General features: G+C 54.3%; 2 protein-coding genes across 2 annotated transcripts; one reads left to right on the top strand and one right to left on the bottom strand.

The window, feature by feature from the left end:
- On the top strand, positions 1 to 9,757 carry LOC108673055 (mitogen-activated protein kinase kinase kinase 1). The gene is made up of 10 exons (XM_018160835.2): positions 1 to 722; positions 2,597 to 2,713; positions 2,841 to 3,046; positions 3,242 to 4,407; positions 4,558 to 5,123; positions 5,412 to 5,543; positions 5,932 to 7,788; positions 8,092 to 8,521; positions 8,669 to 8,943; positions 9,365 to 9,757. Exons 1-10 carry the CDS (start codon positions 48 to 50, stop codon positions 9,554 to 9,556), a joined length of 5,616 nt encoding a protein of 1,871 aa, XP_018016324.2. The 5' UTR covers positions 1 to 47; the 3' UTR covers positions 9,557 to 9,757.
- A 2,569-nt stretch (positions 9,758 to 12,326) lies between these two features.
- LOC108673053 (tRNA-cytidine(32) 2-sulfurtransferase) lies at positions 12,327 to 14,776 on the bottom strand. Its single transcript, XM_018160832.2, has 4 exons — positions 14,012 to 14,776; positions 13,671 to 13,884; positions 12,898 to 13,024; positions 12,327 to 12,587 (listed from the first exon to the last, which is right to left on the bottom strand). Exons 1-4 carry the CDS (start codon positions 14,325 to 14,327, stop codon positions 12,327 to 12,329), a joined length of 918 nt encoding a protein of 305 aa, XP_018016321.1. The 5' UTR covers positions 14,328 to 14,776.
- Between the last annotated feature and the right edge of the window lie 1,314 nt (positions 14,777 to 16,090).

Below are 16,090 nucleotides of genomic sequence, written 5' to 3'. Positions count from 1 at the left end.
CGTCCCCCCGCCTCACCCACCACAGATACTCCCCTCCCTCCCCCACCATGGGGCTCTCGCACTCCCCAAGCGACGGCGTCATAAGCGGCATCCCCAGGCCTTCCCCAATTAGGGGGACGGGTGCCTCCCCCAGCAGCGGGGGGTCAGGCATTCCTCTCATGAAGATGTCTCCCCCATCTTCTGTGGGGGGCAACCGGGCCTGGGGGACTGCAGCCCCCCACTGCTCCCCTCCACGCGCTGCTGGACCTCCTCTCGCCCCCACGGGACGACGTACATCCCCCAGCGTGCCTCCCACGGGGCGACGCGCGTCCCCCAGCGTGCCTCCCGCAGGACGACGGGCGTCCCCCAGCGTCCCCAAGATCGCTGATCCCTCACCAGCGGCCAGGGGAACGTCACCCATGGCGGGACAGAGGGGTGCGTCCCCCCAGAGCAGCAGTACTCGAGGCAGCTCCCCCATCAGTGGGAGTGTGAGAGGGAGTTCCCCCATCAGTGGGAGTGTGAGAGGCAACTCCCCCATCAGCGGGGGTGCAAGAGGCAACTCCCCAGGATCCCGAAGCTCCAGTGGGTGTGGAGGAGGAGGGGTGAGCGAGGAGGTGATCAGAGGACGGGTGAGGAGGGCCCTGAGGGCCCGCCTCTACCTCCTCCACCAGCCGGGCCCCAACTCCTTCAGCGTCGGGGGCGACTCCCCCGCCCACAAGTACCGCGTCATCATCGGGCCCCAGGTGAGGGACATCATCGGGCCCCAGGTGACATCATTGGGTCCATGTAGTGACATCATCGGGTCAATGTAGTGACATCGTCGGGTCCATGTAGTGACATCATCGGGTCCATGTAGTGACATCATTGGGTCCATGTAGTGACATCTTCGGGTCCATTTAGTGACATCATCGGGTCCCATGTAGTGACATCATTGGGTCCATGTAGTGACATCATCAGGTCCCATGTAGTGACATCATCAGGTCCCATGTAGTGACATCATCGGGTCCCATGTAGTGACATCACCGGGTCCATGTAGTGACATCACCGGGTCCATGTAGTGACATCATCGGGTCCATGTAGTGACATCATCAGGTCCCATGTAGTGACATCATCGGGTCCCATGTAGTGACATCATCGGGTCCCATGTAGTGACATCACCGGGTCCTTGTAGTGACATCACCGGGTCCATGTAGTGACATCATCGGGTCCATGTAGTGACATCATCAGGTCCATGTAGTGACATCATCAGGTCCCATGTAGTGACATCATTGGGTCCATGTAGTGACATCATCGGGTCCATGTAGTGACATCACCGGGTCCATGTAGTGACATCACCGGGTCCATGTAGTCAGTAGTGACATCTTCAGGTCCCATGTAATGACATCATCGGGTCCATGTACAGTTAGATCAAAGAAAAGCTCGCCTAATCTATTATGTATTTCTGAAAGTTTGTCTGTGCGTTTGGAGCCTGTCGGGAATTGAAAAATAGAGGCGAAAGTTCTGTCAGAAAAGTTAAGTGAGATTTTTTACTTCAGAGAGTATAAATTTTAACCAACATTGAAATGCCATCTTTCTTTTACATCTCAAAACGGGAGTAGAATGAAAGTTGTCTGCTAAATTTTACTCTGAATGGACTTTTTGTTAATTAACAGTGCTAAAGTTTTGAGACTTTGGCTCAGACTTGCTAAAGTTTAAAGTTGGCTCAGAGAGTGCTAAAGTTTTTAGCCTTTGGCTCAAAGTTTCAACAGTGCTTTGGCTTTTGAGACTTTGGCTTTGCCGAACACTGCTGGCTCAGACGTCTGCGTACAATACCAGAGGCTAGTAGCTATGATCTCGACGGGATGCTAACACGATCGAGCTGTCATGTGGTAATAATCGTAAATTCTAGCTCATTTGTTTGGTTCAATCTGTTGATATTCAATGTAAATAGTTTGTTTATACGAGGTTAGCGTACCCAGCGGCCAGCATTAGTGCGTCTCCTAAATCGAGCCTCATATCAGGCTTAGTTTTTCGATTCGAGTGTCCAGAGGAGCTGGTGTTTAGACAGCACTAGGTAACTCTGTTCGGACTGCTCACATGTCGACGACTGTTGCGTCTCACATGTACGCGTCGAGCAAGATTCTCCGGCATTCCGTCGTCTGAGCTCGTGTTCTAGGGGTAGCTTTCTCGCGTATTCAGCTTTGGACTTTTTATTCTATATTCCTTAGTTAGCGTAAATACTGTTATCCTTCGTTGATAGCCGACAGTTCTAAAAGACAGAATTTTAAACCCGGGAATACGAGTCTCCGCAAGATGCAATGGAGGGAGTGACGTGGGTGCGACCATACCATGCCGAGCCGTCAAAAGTTAGTCACGGCTGCCGAGGGCACGAGCCTCGACATTAAAAAAGCGACTGGTGTGGGTACGAATCTTGACAAGCCTCGCAGGAGCGACTGGTGTGGGTACGAATCTTGACAAGCCTCGCAGGAGCGACTGGTGTGGGTGGTACGAATCTTGACAAGCCTCGCAGGAGCGACTGGTGTAGGTACGAATCTTGACAAGCCTCGCAGGAGCGACTGGTGTGGGTGCGAGCCACTTCTGTACTTGATGTATCCTCATGTCACTCTTGCCCCCACAGAGCTGTTCCTGCGGCCACGGCCCCCACTGCGTGCACGTGCTCTTTGTGCTCGTACGTGTGCTGCAGGTGCCGCAGCAGAGCCCCCTTCTCCTGGCCTCCACCCTCAAGGATTATGAGGTAAGAGCTCACCCTTGTCTGCTGATAACGCTTGTCTGGGATGCTGATAACGTTTGTCTGGGTTGCTGATAACATATCACCCACTGCCCCTCGCTCCCCCATGCCACTAAATGCCCCCCTCCCCCAGGCGGAGCAGCTGCTGGGGGCGTGGGAGGAGCGCCGCAAGAAAGCAGTAAGGGGGAGAGGGGAGGGCCACCGCTCCCCCTCCAGAGGTGACACCCCCGCCTCCCACTCCCGCCTTAACACCTCAACCACGTCCTCCCCCACCCGCAACTCCCCCACCTCCAAGGGGGGGAGTGCCAACCCCACACGTGCAGCTGGAGGACCCAACGGGTGAGTCGTGACGGAAGAAGACGGTTATTTGTTGTTCCCCTAGACGCCTCCCACTAACCCTCCTCTCTCCCAGACGGCTCCATTAACCCTCCCCTCCCCCAGACGCCTCCCACTAACCCTCCCCTCCCTCAGACGTCTCCATTAACCCTTCCTTCCCCCATACACCTCCAACTAACCCCCCCCCTCCTCTCCCAGAGACGAGGACGAGGAGGCGCAGTGTCCCATATGCCTGACGGCGATGGTGGAGGGTGAGAGCCTGGTGGCGTGTGAGGGCGGGTGCCGCAACCTGCTGCACCATCACTGCATGGCCGTCTGGGCCGCCGACCGCCACTGCCAGCACCTGCCGCTGCTGTGTCCTCTCTGTAGGGCCCCATGGCCCCCCAGACCTGAGGGGGATGTCCTTAGGAGGGACAACAGTGACGCCCCCAGAGTAGAAGGCAGTAGGGGCGAGTCCCTATGGACCGACCCTCGTAGGAGTGATGCTCTTAGTGGGAACCCTCTGAGATCTGAGGTCCCGAGGGCTGACCCCGCGAGAGCTGAGGCTGCAGGAGGAGATCTCGCCGTCATGCTGGGTCCTAATCATGCCTCCACCTCATCCCCTAGTGGGGGGCTGGTGCGGGCGCCCTCCGTGAGACGTGCTGAGGCTGCGGCCCAGGACAGGGTTGACACGACGGCCATCAGCTCCCCAACGCGTGAACTAAACGCCGCGTTAGGTCAGTTGGGGCTGGTGGGGGTGAGGGGAATGCGGCAAGAGGGAGCAGGGGAGAGGCTGCCTCACGCGGGAGGAGGCCACGGCGTCGGTCGTCGGACGCGTGATGACGTCAGTAGTTTCTCCTACAGGAACAACGTCACCACTGGACCTAAGCAGGCAAGCAACAGTCAGGCAAGCAATAGCCAGGCAAGCAACAGTCAGGCAAGCAATAGCCAGGCAAGCAATAGCCAGGCAAGCAACTCAGGCCACGACGTAAACAACGCGAGGATGAACGACGTGTCTCAGCAGCTCTCGCACCGACAGCTACAACAGCGCCCTTCGCTGTCCTCACGCCACCTGCAGGGCTCCATCCTGCAGCAGCACCAGCACCTGCAGCAGGTGTCACGAGCAGCTGAGGGCACGCACCTGCAACAGGTGCCCAGGGTTGTGAGGTCAGAGAGCTGCAACCTGCACCAGAGACTTGCCGCATCAGAGAAGCTGCCCCGCCCCACCAACCCACCAGGGTCGCCCACCAGCTCACCAGGCCCGTCCAAGTCTGTCCCCGTCATCCGTCCATCTCTCCTGCCGTCCATGTCTGCCGCCCACCACCGGTCTGCCGCCCATCCGCCCTCCGTCATGTCGCCCACCGTCCACACCTCCGGCTGTTCAGGTGTGTTCTGCAGACCCACTTAATTAGTGCTGTTCTGAGTGTGGCTTCATTAGTGTGATGACATCCTTCGCCCACATATTTTGCTGCACTTATCGGTAAGCTCACTACATTATTCATCACAAATCCCCTAACAATTCCTCTATTTTCCAGGGGGATACTCAGGTGGCGCAGCCCACGCTGCGTCCTCCCACCGGCGCTCCTCCTCCATGCGCTCCCAAAGTAACCCCAACTCCCCCTACTCCCCCGTCGACCTCTCCTACCCCTCCCTCCTGTTTGCCCACCACGGCGGCTTGTCGGGGTCAAATCCCCGTCTGTCGGGGCGTCCCAGGGGAAGCACGGCCGCCGCCCCGCCCTCACGACGCTCCCCAAGCTTCTACCGCGTCCCCGACAGTGCCTCCGCGCACGCATATCCCCACACCAGATCATCTTCTCCCCTCGACACTACTCCCAGGCGTAACCTCTCATCTCCCCAACACGTGGGGCGCCTGCTACCTCCCTCCTACTACCCCCCCACTCTAAGGGGGGAGGTGGGGGCCGTGATGGTGGGGGCAGTGGGGGAGGATGAGGTCCCCTTGCCTCGCAGCGAGCCCATCCCCCCCGAGCACGAGGACACGGCCGCGTTATGGGTGGCCGTCTTCGGGCGCGACCTTGTGGCCTGTCTCTTCTCCAGGGACTGGGCGGTCAGGGAGACTGGCTTGCGGAGACTGGCGCACGAGGTGAGGGACGGGGACTGGCTTGGGGGGCCTGGGACTGGCTTGGGGGGTGGGGCGGAGGAATTGGCTTAGTTTCCTGGGGCTGGCTCAATGACGTATGGACGGGGACTGGGTTAGTGGCCTGGGGACGAGACTGGCTGAGCTCCTAATTGTCGGATTACGGAGACACCGCAATGGGAGATGTCAGGAAGCATTTGCACCCACACCCTCTGGTGGCATGTCAGTGGTGGCGTAGGTAATGAAGGTGCTGCAGGTGGTAAGGTTATGGTCATTTCAACAAACATTGTGCAGGTGGTGAAGGTGCTGCACTGGGACCAGCTGGTGACGGGGGAGGACACCAAGAAGAAGGTTGTGCATTGCTGCGCCAACGTCCTGGCGCAGGTGGTCAACGATCCTGTCTACCGCGTCTACCTCGCCTGCCTGGTGAGTCTGTCTCGCCTGCCTGGTGAGTCTACCTCGCCTGCCTGGTGAGTGTACCTCGCCTGCCTGGTGAGTCTGCCTCGCCTGCCTGGTGTTGTGGGGTTGCAGTAGAACTGAAGGCTATCATCCTTCTTCTGCAGGACGCTAAGCAGGCCATTGATCTTCAACCTGCTTCTGTAGTGCAGCGTGCGCTTCTCTTTCTTCTTTCTTTATTACATGATTAGAGTGCCAGGCAGTTAAGGGATAGTTTGGTGCCTCTCGCCTCCCTATGTTCAGTATGTTGCCTATACGGTGCCTCACGCCTCATTGTTGCCTGTATGGTGCCTCACGCCTAGATGTTGCCTGTACGGTGCCTCACGCCTCAATGTTGCCTCACGCCTCAATGTTGCAGCGCGTGGTGCGGGTGCTGCTGTCGTCGCTGTCGCTGCAGACGCCTGCTGAGGTGCTGAGGCTGCAGCAGCTGCTGAGGCCGCTGCTGCACACGCTGCTGCTCAAGTGTGCTGACGGCAACAGGCGGACGTCACAAATCAGCGTCGACTCCCTGCTCGAGCTGAGTCGGGGCCAGGAGGGTGAGCTGGCCCTGGGACGGTCCCAGTACCAGCATCTGGGCCGTCACCAGCTGTCCAGCCGTCACCTAGAGGACCCGCAAGGTCGGGACCAGCCGTCCAGCCTGGGCCTGGGTGGTGTCCAGTACGTATTAAGCTGCATCCTGGACGACAGCCCGCCTCAAGAGGCGCCGTGGCAGTGGCTGCTGGGCAGGCTCTGTGTGCTGGATCGTCTGCTGGATCAGTTCCCTGAACAGTTTCAGATCCAGATGGTGTCCCTGCAGCCAGCTGAGTCAGGGTACAAGCTGGAGCACTACGACCGCCTCATGACCGTCGTCGAGTTCGCCTTCAAGGCGCTGGGCAGCAGCCACGCCACCGTCGCTAAACTCGCCCGCCGCGTCTATATCTGCGGCGCCCGCATGGCTGCCGCCGAGCCCAGCGTCTTCCGCCATGTCTGCGACATGCTCGGCAAGCTTGACATCTCTCTGCAGATGAGGCTCAAGAGGCGCCTTAGATCCCTGCAGGGGGGAGGACAGCGGCCTCCCTATCCCCTCATGCTGGGGCCTGACCATCAGTCCATCGTTCGCAAACTCAGGCTCCCTGTGAACGCAGACACGCCTTACACGAGCGCCCTGCCTCGCCTCGTGCGCTCAGTGTCGCACTCCCCCAGTCGTCTGCTCGCCCACACCCTGCAGCCTTCGCCTGAGCGAGTTCCGCCTGCCAGTGACAGCAGACGAGGCCAGAGCACTGACTCGCCTGACACAGCAGGGCGCGAGGGCTGCCACCGAGACAACAACAGTGACAGGAACGACCCTGGAAATGACCACGAGGATCACGACAAGAGCACCACCGACGTTCCTCCTGACGAAGAACCTCCTCAAGGCGGCAGCAGTGAGGCCGTCACGGCGCGGATTACGGACGTGATTTCCAGGGACGCCGTCACGGCGGACGCCACAGACGACGCCTCGTCCACCAAGACCTCGCCCCGACGCCCCACCCACCTCCCCCTCGACGCCCTGCAGTTCAGCGATAAACAGGCTCGCGTGCGCCAGTATCACCGTTCACGACCTCGTCAGGAGGAGCCCATCATCGTGCAGCACGCCCTCATCACGTCCAAATCCAGCAAGCACAACAAGCCAAACAAGCAGGCGGCCAGTGGCCTCAAGACCGCTGCAGGGAACGCCGCTCAGCTGAGACCTGGTACTAGTAACGCCTCTGCTGCTCGAGACCGACCCAACGGCAGCAGCAGTAATAACAACTGCACCAGTAATAACAACTGCAGCAGTAATAATATCAGTAGCAGCAACAACGGCAGTAATAATAACAACGAGAACAACGCTGTTGTTAGGGCACAAGGAGAACAACTCCGGAGTCCCTTGCTTCGCAGAGGCGGCTTGTCCCAGAGTCACGGCAACAACCTGGACCTGAGCCCCCGGACCCCCACAGGCCCTCCCCTCCTCCCCAACTTCACTTTCAAGGAAGCCATCGCGTCCCCTTCTACACCCACTGCCCCCTTCACGACCCCCGTGAAGGATCCATCTCCGCTGCTTCCCCCCACCATGTCCCCCCAACTGCAGTTATGCGTTGACGCCCTCACTGAGGGGGAGGAAGAGGGGTTCTCAGAGCCTCCCCTCCCCAGCATCCCCAATCTCCCACTCGTGCCCCCTTACCTCGCGCATGATGTCGGCGGATCACAAGAGAGGGTAAGTGTCCCCTCACCCTGCACTATCTCGTCCCTCACCCTGCACTATCTCGTCCCTCACTCTGCATTCAATTTTCACCCAAATACTAAAATTTAATTACATCAAATTAGGGTTAACATTTCGTTTTTTATCATACTCAGATTAAATAACAAATTTATGCCTGAACTTTATTGCCAAATGATCCGAATACTAAGTTAATGATATAGGTTTATCGTTGCAAGATACAACTGGAAATTAACAATAAAGCTGCAGCTTATTTCCCATAGATTTTATTCGTATGCTTGATTGCATTTGTTGCTTCAGATCGCGGAAGAGACGTGCGACCTGTACACGGAGGGCACGGAGTGGGTGCGTGGGCCGCTGCTGGGGAGTGGGGCGTTCTCGTGCTGCTATCAGGCCAGGGATGTGGCCACAGGTGCCCTCATGGCTGTCAAGCTCGTGTCGTTCCTGAGGACAAGCAGTGAGGAGCAGGAGCGCGTTGAGGCCGCCGTAGAGGAGGAGATCTTGCTCATGTCGCAGCTACGACATCGTAACCTCGTACGTCTTGTAGGGTCCGTGAGACACGCATCCTCCTTCTGCGTCTTCACAGAGTGGATGGCGGGAGGGTCGGTGTTCTCGATGCTCGAGCGCTACGGCGCCTTCAGTGAACCTGTCATCCTGCGCTACATCGAACAGGTCTTGCGAGGCCTTGACTACCTGCACGACAACATGATTCTGCACCGCGACCTAAAAGGTGATCTCTTATTGCGTGGACTTGTCTTTTGTGACCTCATCTTACGTGGCCTTATCTTACTGTCTACACCACAACATGATCCTGTACCGTTACCAGAGCTTGTCTTGCGTACTTAACACAATACCTTAACTTTACCCTTTACCGAAGGTGCGAACCTGCTGGTGGACAGCACGGGACGGTGGCTGCGCATTGGGGACTTCGGGACGGCGGCGCGCCTGGCAAGCAAGGCGACTGTGACGGGGGAGTTCCAGGGACAGCTGCTGGGGACGCTGGCGTTCATGGCGCCCGAGGTGCTGAGGGGCGACGACTATGGGCGCGCCTGCGACGTGTGGAGCATCGGCTGCTGCCTCATAGAGATGGCCACGACTAAGCCGCCCTGGGACGCCGACCACGTCTCCAACCAGTACAAGCTCATGTTCAAGGTGCGCCATCACTCGCGGTATTATGAACAATATGTATAAAATAATAGGTCACCATAAGAGCAAAGTACACGACAATATGTCAAAAAATCCAGCATATATAAGAGCTGACGCGGGCCCCTCTTAGTGAGTGGATCATTGATTGAGCGAGGCTGAGGAAATATCGTCAGCTGTCACGCGTGTTTGTGTTCAAATTAAAGAGTGGCGTTTGTTCGACGGATGTTTTGGGATTATCAATATAAATAATCAAGTGAAGTCAAGATAAATAATTAATTAATTAACAAAAAATAACAATAATTAATTTTTTTAATTTTTGAAAATTAGATGAGAAATTCATTGTACATCTGTAAGATTGGAGATACTGGATTCTTTGGAAGTGTTGTTTTTAAAAAGTAATTTTTAAACGTATATTATTTATTTTTAGATCGCGACGAGTAACGGCCCGCCTGCCGTCCCGACCCGCCTCTCGGAGAGCACGCGGGCCCTGGCCCTGCAGTGTCTGCAGATCTGCAGCGAGGCCCGGCCTTGTGTTAAGCAGCTGCTGCAGCACTTCAGTCGCCCCACTCCTGGCCCTGCAGTGTCTGCAGAGCTGCAGAGGGGTCAGACCCTGGGATAACTGGAGGTCTGCAGCTCGCATCCTGCAGCCATGGAGAACATGTCGGCTCTCGTGCTGAACGTTCCTCATGATCCATCATCTGCTGGGGAATGTTACTGGGTCTCTTCGATGATTGCAATATTTACTTACATGTTTTATGCCGAACATGTTTACCACAGTTCATGTTGACTTAAACTTTAACTGTACAACATCTAGACGACAGAAAATGTCAACTAATTCGAGTTCATGTTAACTTAAACGTTAACTGTACAACTTCTACACGACAGAAAATGTTAATTAAGTTCGAATGTGTGATTGTGCGGTTGCCAAGACTACGTCGACGTTCTGATGACTTCGCTGTGATTGTTTGTTGATTGTTGAGTTGATGAGACGAATTTAGATTGTTTACGATGGATCGTGATGACAATATTGTTATCGTTACATACAGTCTTGCACTATTGCACGCTGTTTAAACTTGCACTTCAGTCGCTGATTCTCAGGACTCGGTTACGTGTCAGTGGGCGCTGGTCACATGCCAGTGGGCGCTGGTCACGTGCCAGTGGGCGCTGGTCACATGCCAGTGGGCTCTGGTCACGTGTCAGTGGGCGCTGGTCACATGTCAGTGGGCGCTGGTCACGTGTCAGTGGGCGCTGGTCACATGCCAGTGGGCTCTGGTCACGTGCCAGTGGGCGCTGGTCACATGTCAGTGGGCGCTGGTCACGTGTCAGTGGGTGCTGGTCACGTATTATCTCATAGTACANGTGGCTACAGCAGCATGGCAACAGTGGTGACAGTGGCTACAACAGCATGACAAAAAATGGCGACAGTGGTTACAGCCTGTCTCTTATACACATCTAGATGTGTATAAGAGACAGGCCTGCAGCTGTCTTAGCTGTCCCTTTGTCCCTCTTATTTTATCTAAGCTCTTAGCCTGCAGCTGTCTTAGCTGTCCCTTTGTCCCTCTTATTTTATCTAAGCTCTTAGCCTCCGTCTGTCTTTGCTGTCGCAAAGCTCTGCTGTTTTAGCTGTCCCATTGTCCCTTCTTTCCTACCAGAGCACAAACTTGTCGCCTGTGAGCGGTGCATCACAAATCTATCATAAGAAACATGCCGAGTATTAGAATGAACAAATTTGTGTATTGTTATGAATGTTGAATACTTTGTTCGTACATAAACAATACGTTATTGGTATGTACACAATAGTTTATACGTGCCTTGGTATTGCGTGTGCTACAGAGCCTGTCATTGTGCCTTCGTTGACGCCTTTTATTCTACGTTAAGACCGCGATTATTGAGACTTGCTATACATGACTTATGGCCTCGCGGAGGACACGTAGAGCTAAGTAGTAACATGGAGTTAAGTAGTAGTATCATGGAGTTAAGTAGTAACATGGAGCTAAGTAGTAACATGGAGCTAAGTAGTAACATGGAGCTAAGTAGTAACATGGAGCTAAGTAGCAACATGGAGCTAAGTATTAACATGGAGTTAAGTAGTAGTATCGTGGAGTTAAGTAGTAACATGGAGATATGGACTAAGCAGTAACTTAATTCGTTGCGGTTATTAGATGAAATGTTGATATCGCCTCCCTGTGGCAGTGCAGGCATTTAGGATGCGAAGGTCTGGCTCTGCAATATTTAATTTTTTGATGTGCCATCAACACGAAGCATGTAACTTGATGCTTTAGAAGATAGGTGAGGTACGCAATAATACGCGAGTGGTACGTACGTGCGTTACGCAATAATACTAGAGTGGTACGTGAGGTACGCAATAATACGTGAGTGATGTGCTGTCTCGCCTTTTGTTTAACAATTGATAATTTAAGAGGAATTTCCTTCGCATTTAACTGCGCTGTCGAGGGGCGCTCTAAACTTACTTTTATTAACGCAGAAGTTCTCGGTTCGTCTTTTGTATTTAATTTTCTGCTAACCTCTTCTTGTTATGAACAATTATTGATTAATCTGTAGATAATAAGACACGGCATTGCTTGACCATGATATTGCTGAGCTGTGGCCGCAATATTGCTGCGCTGTAATCGTAAATTTCGGCAATAGTTGTGCCAAAACATCTCGTCTCATCCTCGTAATTTGTTGAAGAATTGGTCTCGTTACTTCTTCATTGAACTTCTTACCGATCATTACTTAATGCCATTAAGGAACGCAATGTTTGTCACTCTCATTTTTTGTTTCTTTTGAAGTGGAACTTTTGATATAAGTTACGTGTTTTAGAACTTTGCTGTACTTACTGCCCTAGCTTTATAACCGACGCTCTGAACTCTTCTCTTATTGCCCTGATGTCATCTTTACTATGGCGCCTCTCAACTGTAGGCCTAAGTCGCCTCTCAACTGCAGGCCTAAGGCGCCTCTCAACTGTAGGCCTAAGGCGCCTCTCAACTGTAGGCCTAAGGCGCCTCTCAACTGTAGGCCTAAGGCGCCTATTTCTCCACGTTTTTAAGTTATTTTTTTGACTATAAAATCGACCGCACCGGCGCCGCCGCCACGACAGGCGGGTGCCATCGCTGTGCCAAACTGCCTCCCCCTCCCTCCCTCTCTCTCTGCCCCTCCCTCCGTCAAGCAACACTTACAAGGGACCAATCATTATCTCAACTTAATATTTATCTTTAAGGAAAGACTTTTGTAGAGACAATTTTTCTAGTTTGCAATAAACTTTTCCGAAAATCTTAAGCATTTTTCTCCTCCTGACCATCCCCAGTTGGGCTAAGAAAGTGCACAAGGTAACTTAGGCGCGTTTATAACAACCAATTTATAAAATAAAATTAGCTACACGTGAGACATCAGGGAATAGCCTGGCGCTCTCTGAGGGCTCCACCGTCTCCTCCATCTCTGAGGGCTCCACCGTCCCCTCCATCTCTGAGGGCTCCACCGTCCCCTCCATCTATGAGGGCTCCACCGTCCCCTCCATCTCTAAGGGCTCCACCGTCTCCTCCATCTCTGAGGGCTCCACCGTCTCCTCCATCTCTGAGGGCTCCACCGTCTCCTCCATCTCTGAGGGTCACCTCCTGCTGCGCCAGCTGCTGCTTGCTGCGCTGCCGCTCCTGGCAACAGATGGTGACAGTGGTGACAGCAGCATGGCAACAGTGGTGAGCACCATAACATCACGCGCTAATGGTGACATGTGTTATTAAGCCTCCCCAAAATCTGCCTCAGAGCCACGTAAGTACTTCAACGCTCAGCCTACAAACGACATCGCAGAAAGTTTACAGTTAGCCGGGTTTCATCCTCACGACGTCCCTCCAATCTCTGAGCTACTTTTATTCGGGCTGGGCAGTTCTCACCTTGGGCACCGCGAAGCAGGCTGGGCAGTTCTCACCTTGGGCACCGCGAAGCAGGCAGGGCAGTTCTCACCTTGGGCACCGCGAAGCAGGCCGGGCAGTTCTCAGGGATGACCGGCAGGCCGCGGGTCTCCGCAAACTCCCGCAGGTGTTTCTCGCGGACAAACACGAGGGGGCGGATGACGCGAAGGTCGCCTTCCCTGAAAATCAGAATAATATTACAACACCATCGTCACCATGTTACAACACCATCGTCACCATCGTTATCATATTACAACACCATCGTCACCATGTTACAACACCATCGTCATCATCGTCACCTTGCAAGAAATAACTAAAAACTTTGGTACATATGGACGAGAGCGTCTGAAGGTTTGAAAAAAAAAGCTTCGTACGTCGCAGTTCTTTAGGAAGTTGTTAAAACAGACGAGGGCTAGAACTCCTGGCCCTGCTGGCCCCACCTGACGGTGTAGGCCGCCCTGCTGGCCCCACCTGACGGTGTAGGCCGCTCTGCTGGCCCCACCTGACGGTGCAGGCCGCTGCAGGTGTTTCTCGCGGACAAACACGAGGGGGCGGATGACGCGAAGGTCGCCTTCCCTGAAAATCAGAATAATATTACAACACCATCGTCACCATCGTTAACATATTACAACACTATCGTCACCTGGCAAGAAATAACTGAAAGCTTTATTAATTAAAGTTTTGGGACTCAGGGCCGAGAGCGTATGAAGAAGGTTTGAGTCTTTTTAGTCGCAGATCATTAGGACCTTGTTGTTACAGACGAGGGATGGAACTCCTGGCCCTGCTGGCCCCACCTGACGGTGTAGGCCGCCCTGCTGGCCCCACCTGACGGTGTAGGCCGCCTTGATGGTGCGCAGCCTGCCGTTGTGGTAGGCCGACATGAGGAAGCTCTCGGCGAGGTCGTCGAGGTGCTGGCCGAGCGCCAGGACGCCGTAGCCGCGGGCGCGCGCCGCCGCGTACAGACGCCCACGCTTCATGCGCGAGCAGAAGCTGCAGATGCTGGTCACGTCCTGCAGCTGCAGCGCCTGCTGCAGGATGCCTGCAAAAATACATTCAGATATTAGTATATTAATGGCTCATTAATAGATATGGGTCACATCTATTAATACAAATCAATGCATATTTACAGGGTGATCTCTCTCTCTCTGCATGTTACCTACACTCACCCTGGCGCTCGTAGAAGTAGGGTACCCCCAAGGAGGCGAGGTAGGGGATGAGGGGGCGGGGATCGTAGGAGGCGCTCTCAGGGTCCACAGTTGCCGCCCCCAGGGAGAACCTCACCCCCCGCGCCCTGTAGGGGAGAGGGCGGGACATGACGAATATTGTAGCTACGTTCATATAAAAAACGACCATCGGGTCATTTTTTTGGGCCGCGGAGCGACCTACGCCAGCCGGGCTGCTCCGATCGCTTTTGTTAATGGCCGGCATTGAACCGAACCCGGGCCCCCCGGTTTGGATCTGCTCCGTCTGCAAACTCATCATCCGCAACAACTCCACTTCCGTAAAATGCAACAAATGCCAACAATGGTGCCATCATCGCAAATGCTCATCACTACCAAACGTGAACGCCTGGAACGCGAATTTCACTGCACCCTGCTGTCAACAGCCCGTTCCGGTAGCTCACAAACCTCCTCAACATCATACACCCGTGGCCTTCCACATATTGCAATTCAATTGCAACGGCCTGACGAGCAAACTGGCTGAAATCACCAACTACTTGGAAAGCAACGGCATACTTCTCTGTGCTCTCCAAGAAACAAAACTCACCGCTCGATCGAATCTAAAACGATCCGGTGCGACGCGACAGAACGCACAACAACGGCGGAGGCCTCGCCTTCATGATTCATAAAGCCGTGACATATCGCGTCGTTGAAGCACCAAAGCCGAACGCAGCAGACGCGCATCTGGAACAGATGGCTGTTGCCATCACTTCCGGCAAAACCGAAATTCTCATCCACAACATCTATATCCCGCCAACGACCAGTTGTGACCCCGGCTACGCCCCATCAATAAAGCACTTGCTGACGAAAGAGGACGCGCTCGTCCTAGGCGATTTTAACGCGCACCACGAAGCGTGGCAATCGAACCTTGCCAACGATCGGCGTAGTATCTCAATCGCACAGCAAATCGACGCCAGCTTCTTCACAATTCTAAACGGACAATCACAAACACGAGTCACTGGAAACAGCACCAGCTCACCCGACGCCAGCCTTGCCAGCCCATCGCTCCTGACCAGTACGGACTGGTAAACTGCCCTCACGCTGGGCTCCGATCACCTGCCGATTCACATCGCAATTGAACGCGCTGCCCAGTTCACCTCATCCGAGCGTCGTACGTTCATCAATTTCAACAAGGCCGACTGGCCAGCATTTTTGACCGAAACAGAAACCGAATTCGCCAAAATCCAACTACCCACCAATGTGCTCGACGGTGAACGAACCTACCGAAAAATCATTTGCAAAGCGATGGCTCACCATATTCCTGCCGGACGCATCCCAAATGTTCGGCCGAACTTCCCAACAGCGGCAGCCATACTTGCCGACGAACGCGACTCGATCCGCTCTGCCAACCCAGCAGATAACCGCATTCAACAACTGAACATCGAAATTCGACGCTTACTTGACGAACACCGTCGCAAGAAATGGACCGAACACTTGGAAGATAGCAATCTCGGCAAAAGCGTCAAAAAACTTTGGTCGACAATCAAAGCGCTGTCCAACCCCACCAAACGAAGGGACAACGCCGCGATCACCTTTGGTGGCGTTTCGATCAATAACGCCAAAAAATGCGCCACGCTCTTCAGTCGCCAATTCACCGAACACCCTAACAAACAAAACCGAAACCAACGGAAAACCGTCCGAGACTTCCACACTCTAGATGCAAACGTCGAACACCCGACATGCACAACCTACGACGTCGCCGCAGCCATTAAAGCCGCAAAGGGCTCAAAAGCGCTCGGACTCGACGGTATCTCCACCATTGTACTCATGCACGTTGGCGCGAAAGGCCTTCGATACCTCACGGAAGTGTTCAAGCTTCCACTCACATCGTCGGTCATCCTGGATATTTGGAAAGTCAGACGCGTCATCCCAATACTCAAACCAGGCAAGCCCACCGATCAAGGCACGTCATATCGGCCGATCACCCTATTTTCGCCCGTTGCCAAGATCCTCGAATCGGTGATCCTACCCGTGATTAACGAACATTTCCAGCCAAAACAACACCAGCATGGCTTTCGGAAAAAT

This window comes from Hyalella azteca, unplaced genomic scaffold (assembly GCF_000764305.2).
Source record: "Hyalella azteca isolate HAZT.00-mixed unplaced genomic scaffold, Hazt_2.0.2 contig6163, whole genome shotgun sequence".
NCBI classification, from domain to species: domain Eukaryota; kingdom Metazoa; phylum Arthropoda; class Malacostraca; order Amphipoda; family Hyalellidae; genus Hyalella; species Hyalella azteca.
Note: the sequence above shows the minus strand (reverse complement) of the source record. Positions and strands in the feature narration are given on the sequence as shown.

Bases quoted from the DNA above. Each gene is read 5' to 3' on its own strand.
- LOC108673055 (XM_018160835.2), top strand. From the start codon at position 48: ATGGGGCTCTCGCACTCCCCAAGCGACGGCGTCATAAGCGGCATCCCC. The intron at 5,124-5,411 runs GTGAGGGACGGG...AACATTGTGCAG, and splicing joins TGCGGAGACTGGCGCACGAG to GTGGTGAAGGTGCTGCACTG. The intron at 5,544-5,931 runs GTGAGTCTGTCT...TCAATGTTGCAG, and splicing joins GCGTCTACCTCGCCTGCCTG to CGCGTGGTGCGGGTGCTGCT.
- LOC108673053 (XM_018160832.2), bottom strand. From the start codon at position 14,327: ATGATGAGTTTGCAGACGGAGCAGATCCAAACCGGGGGGCCCGGGTTC. The intron at 13,885-14,011 runs GTGAGTGTAGGT...GTATTTTTGCAG, and splicing joins CTACTTCTACGAGCGCCAGG to GCATCCTGCAGCAGGCGCTG. The intron at 12,588-12,897 runs GTGAGAACTGCC...ATCTGTTGCCAG, and splicing joins CCTGCTTCGCGGTGCCCAAG to GAGCGGCAGCGCAGCAAGCA.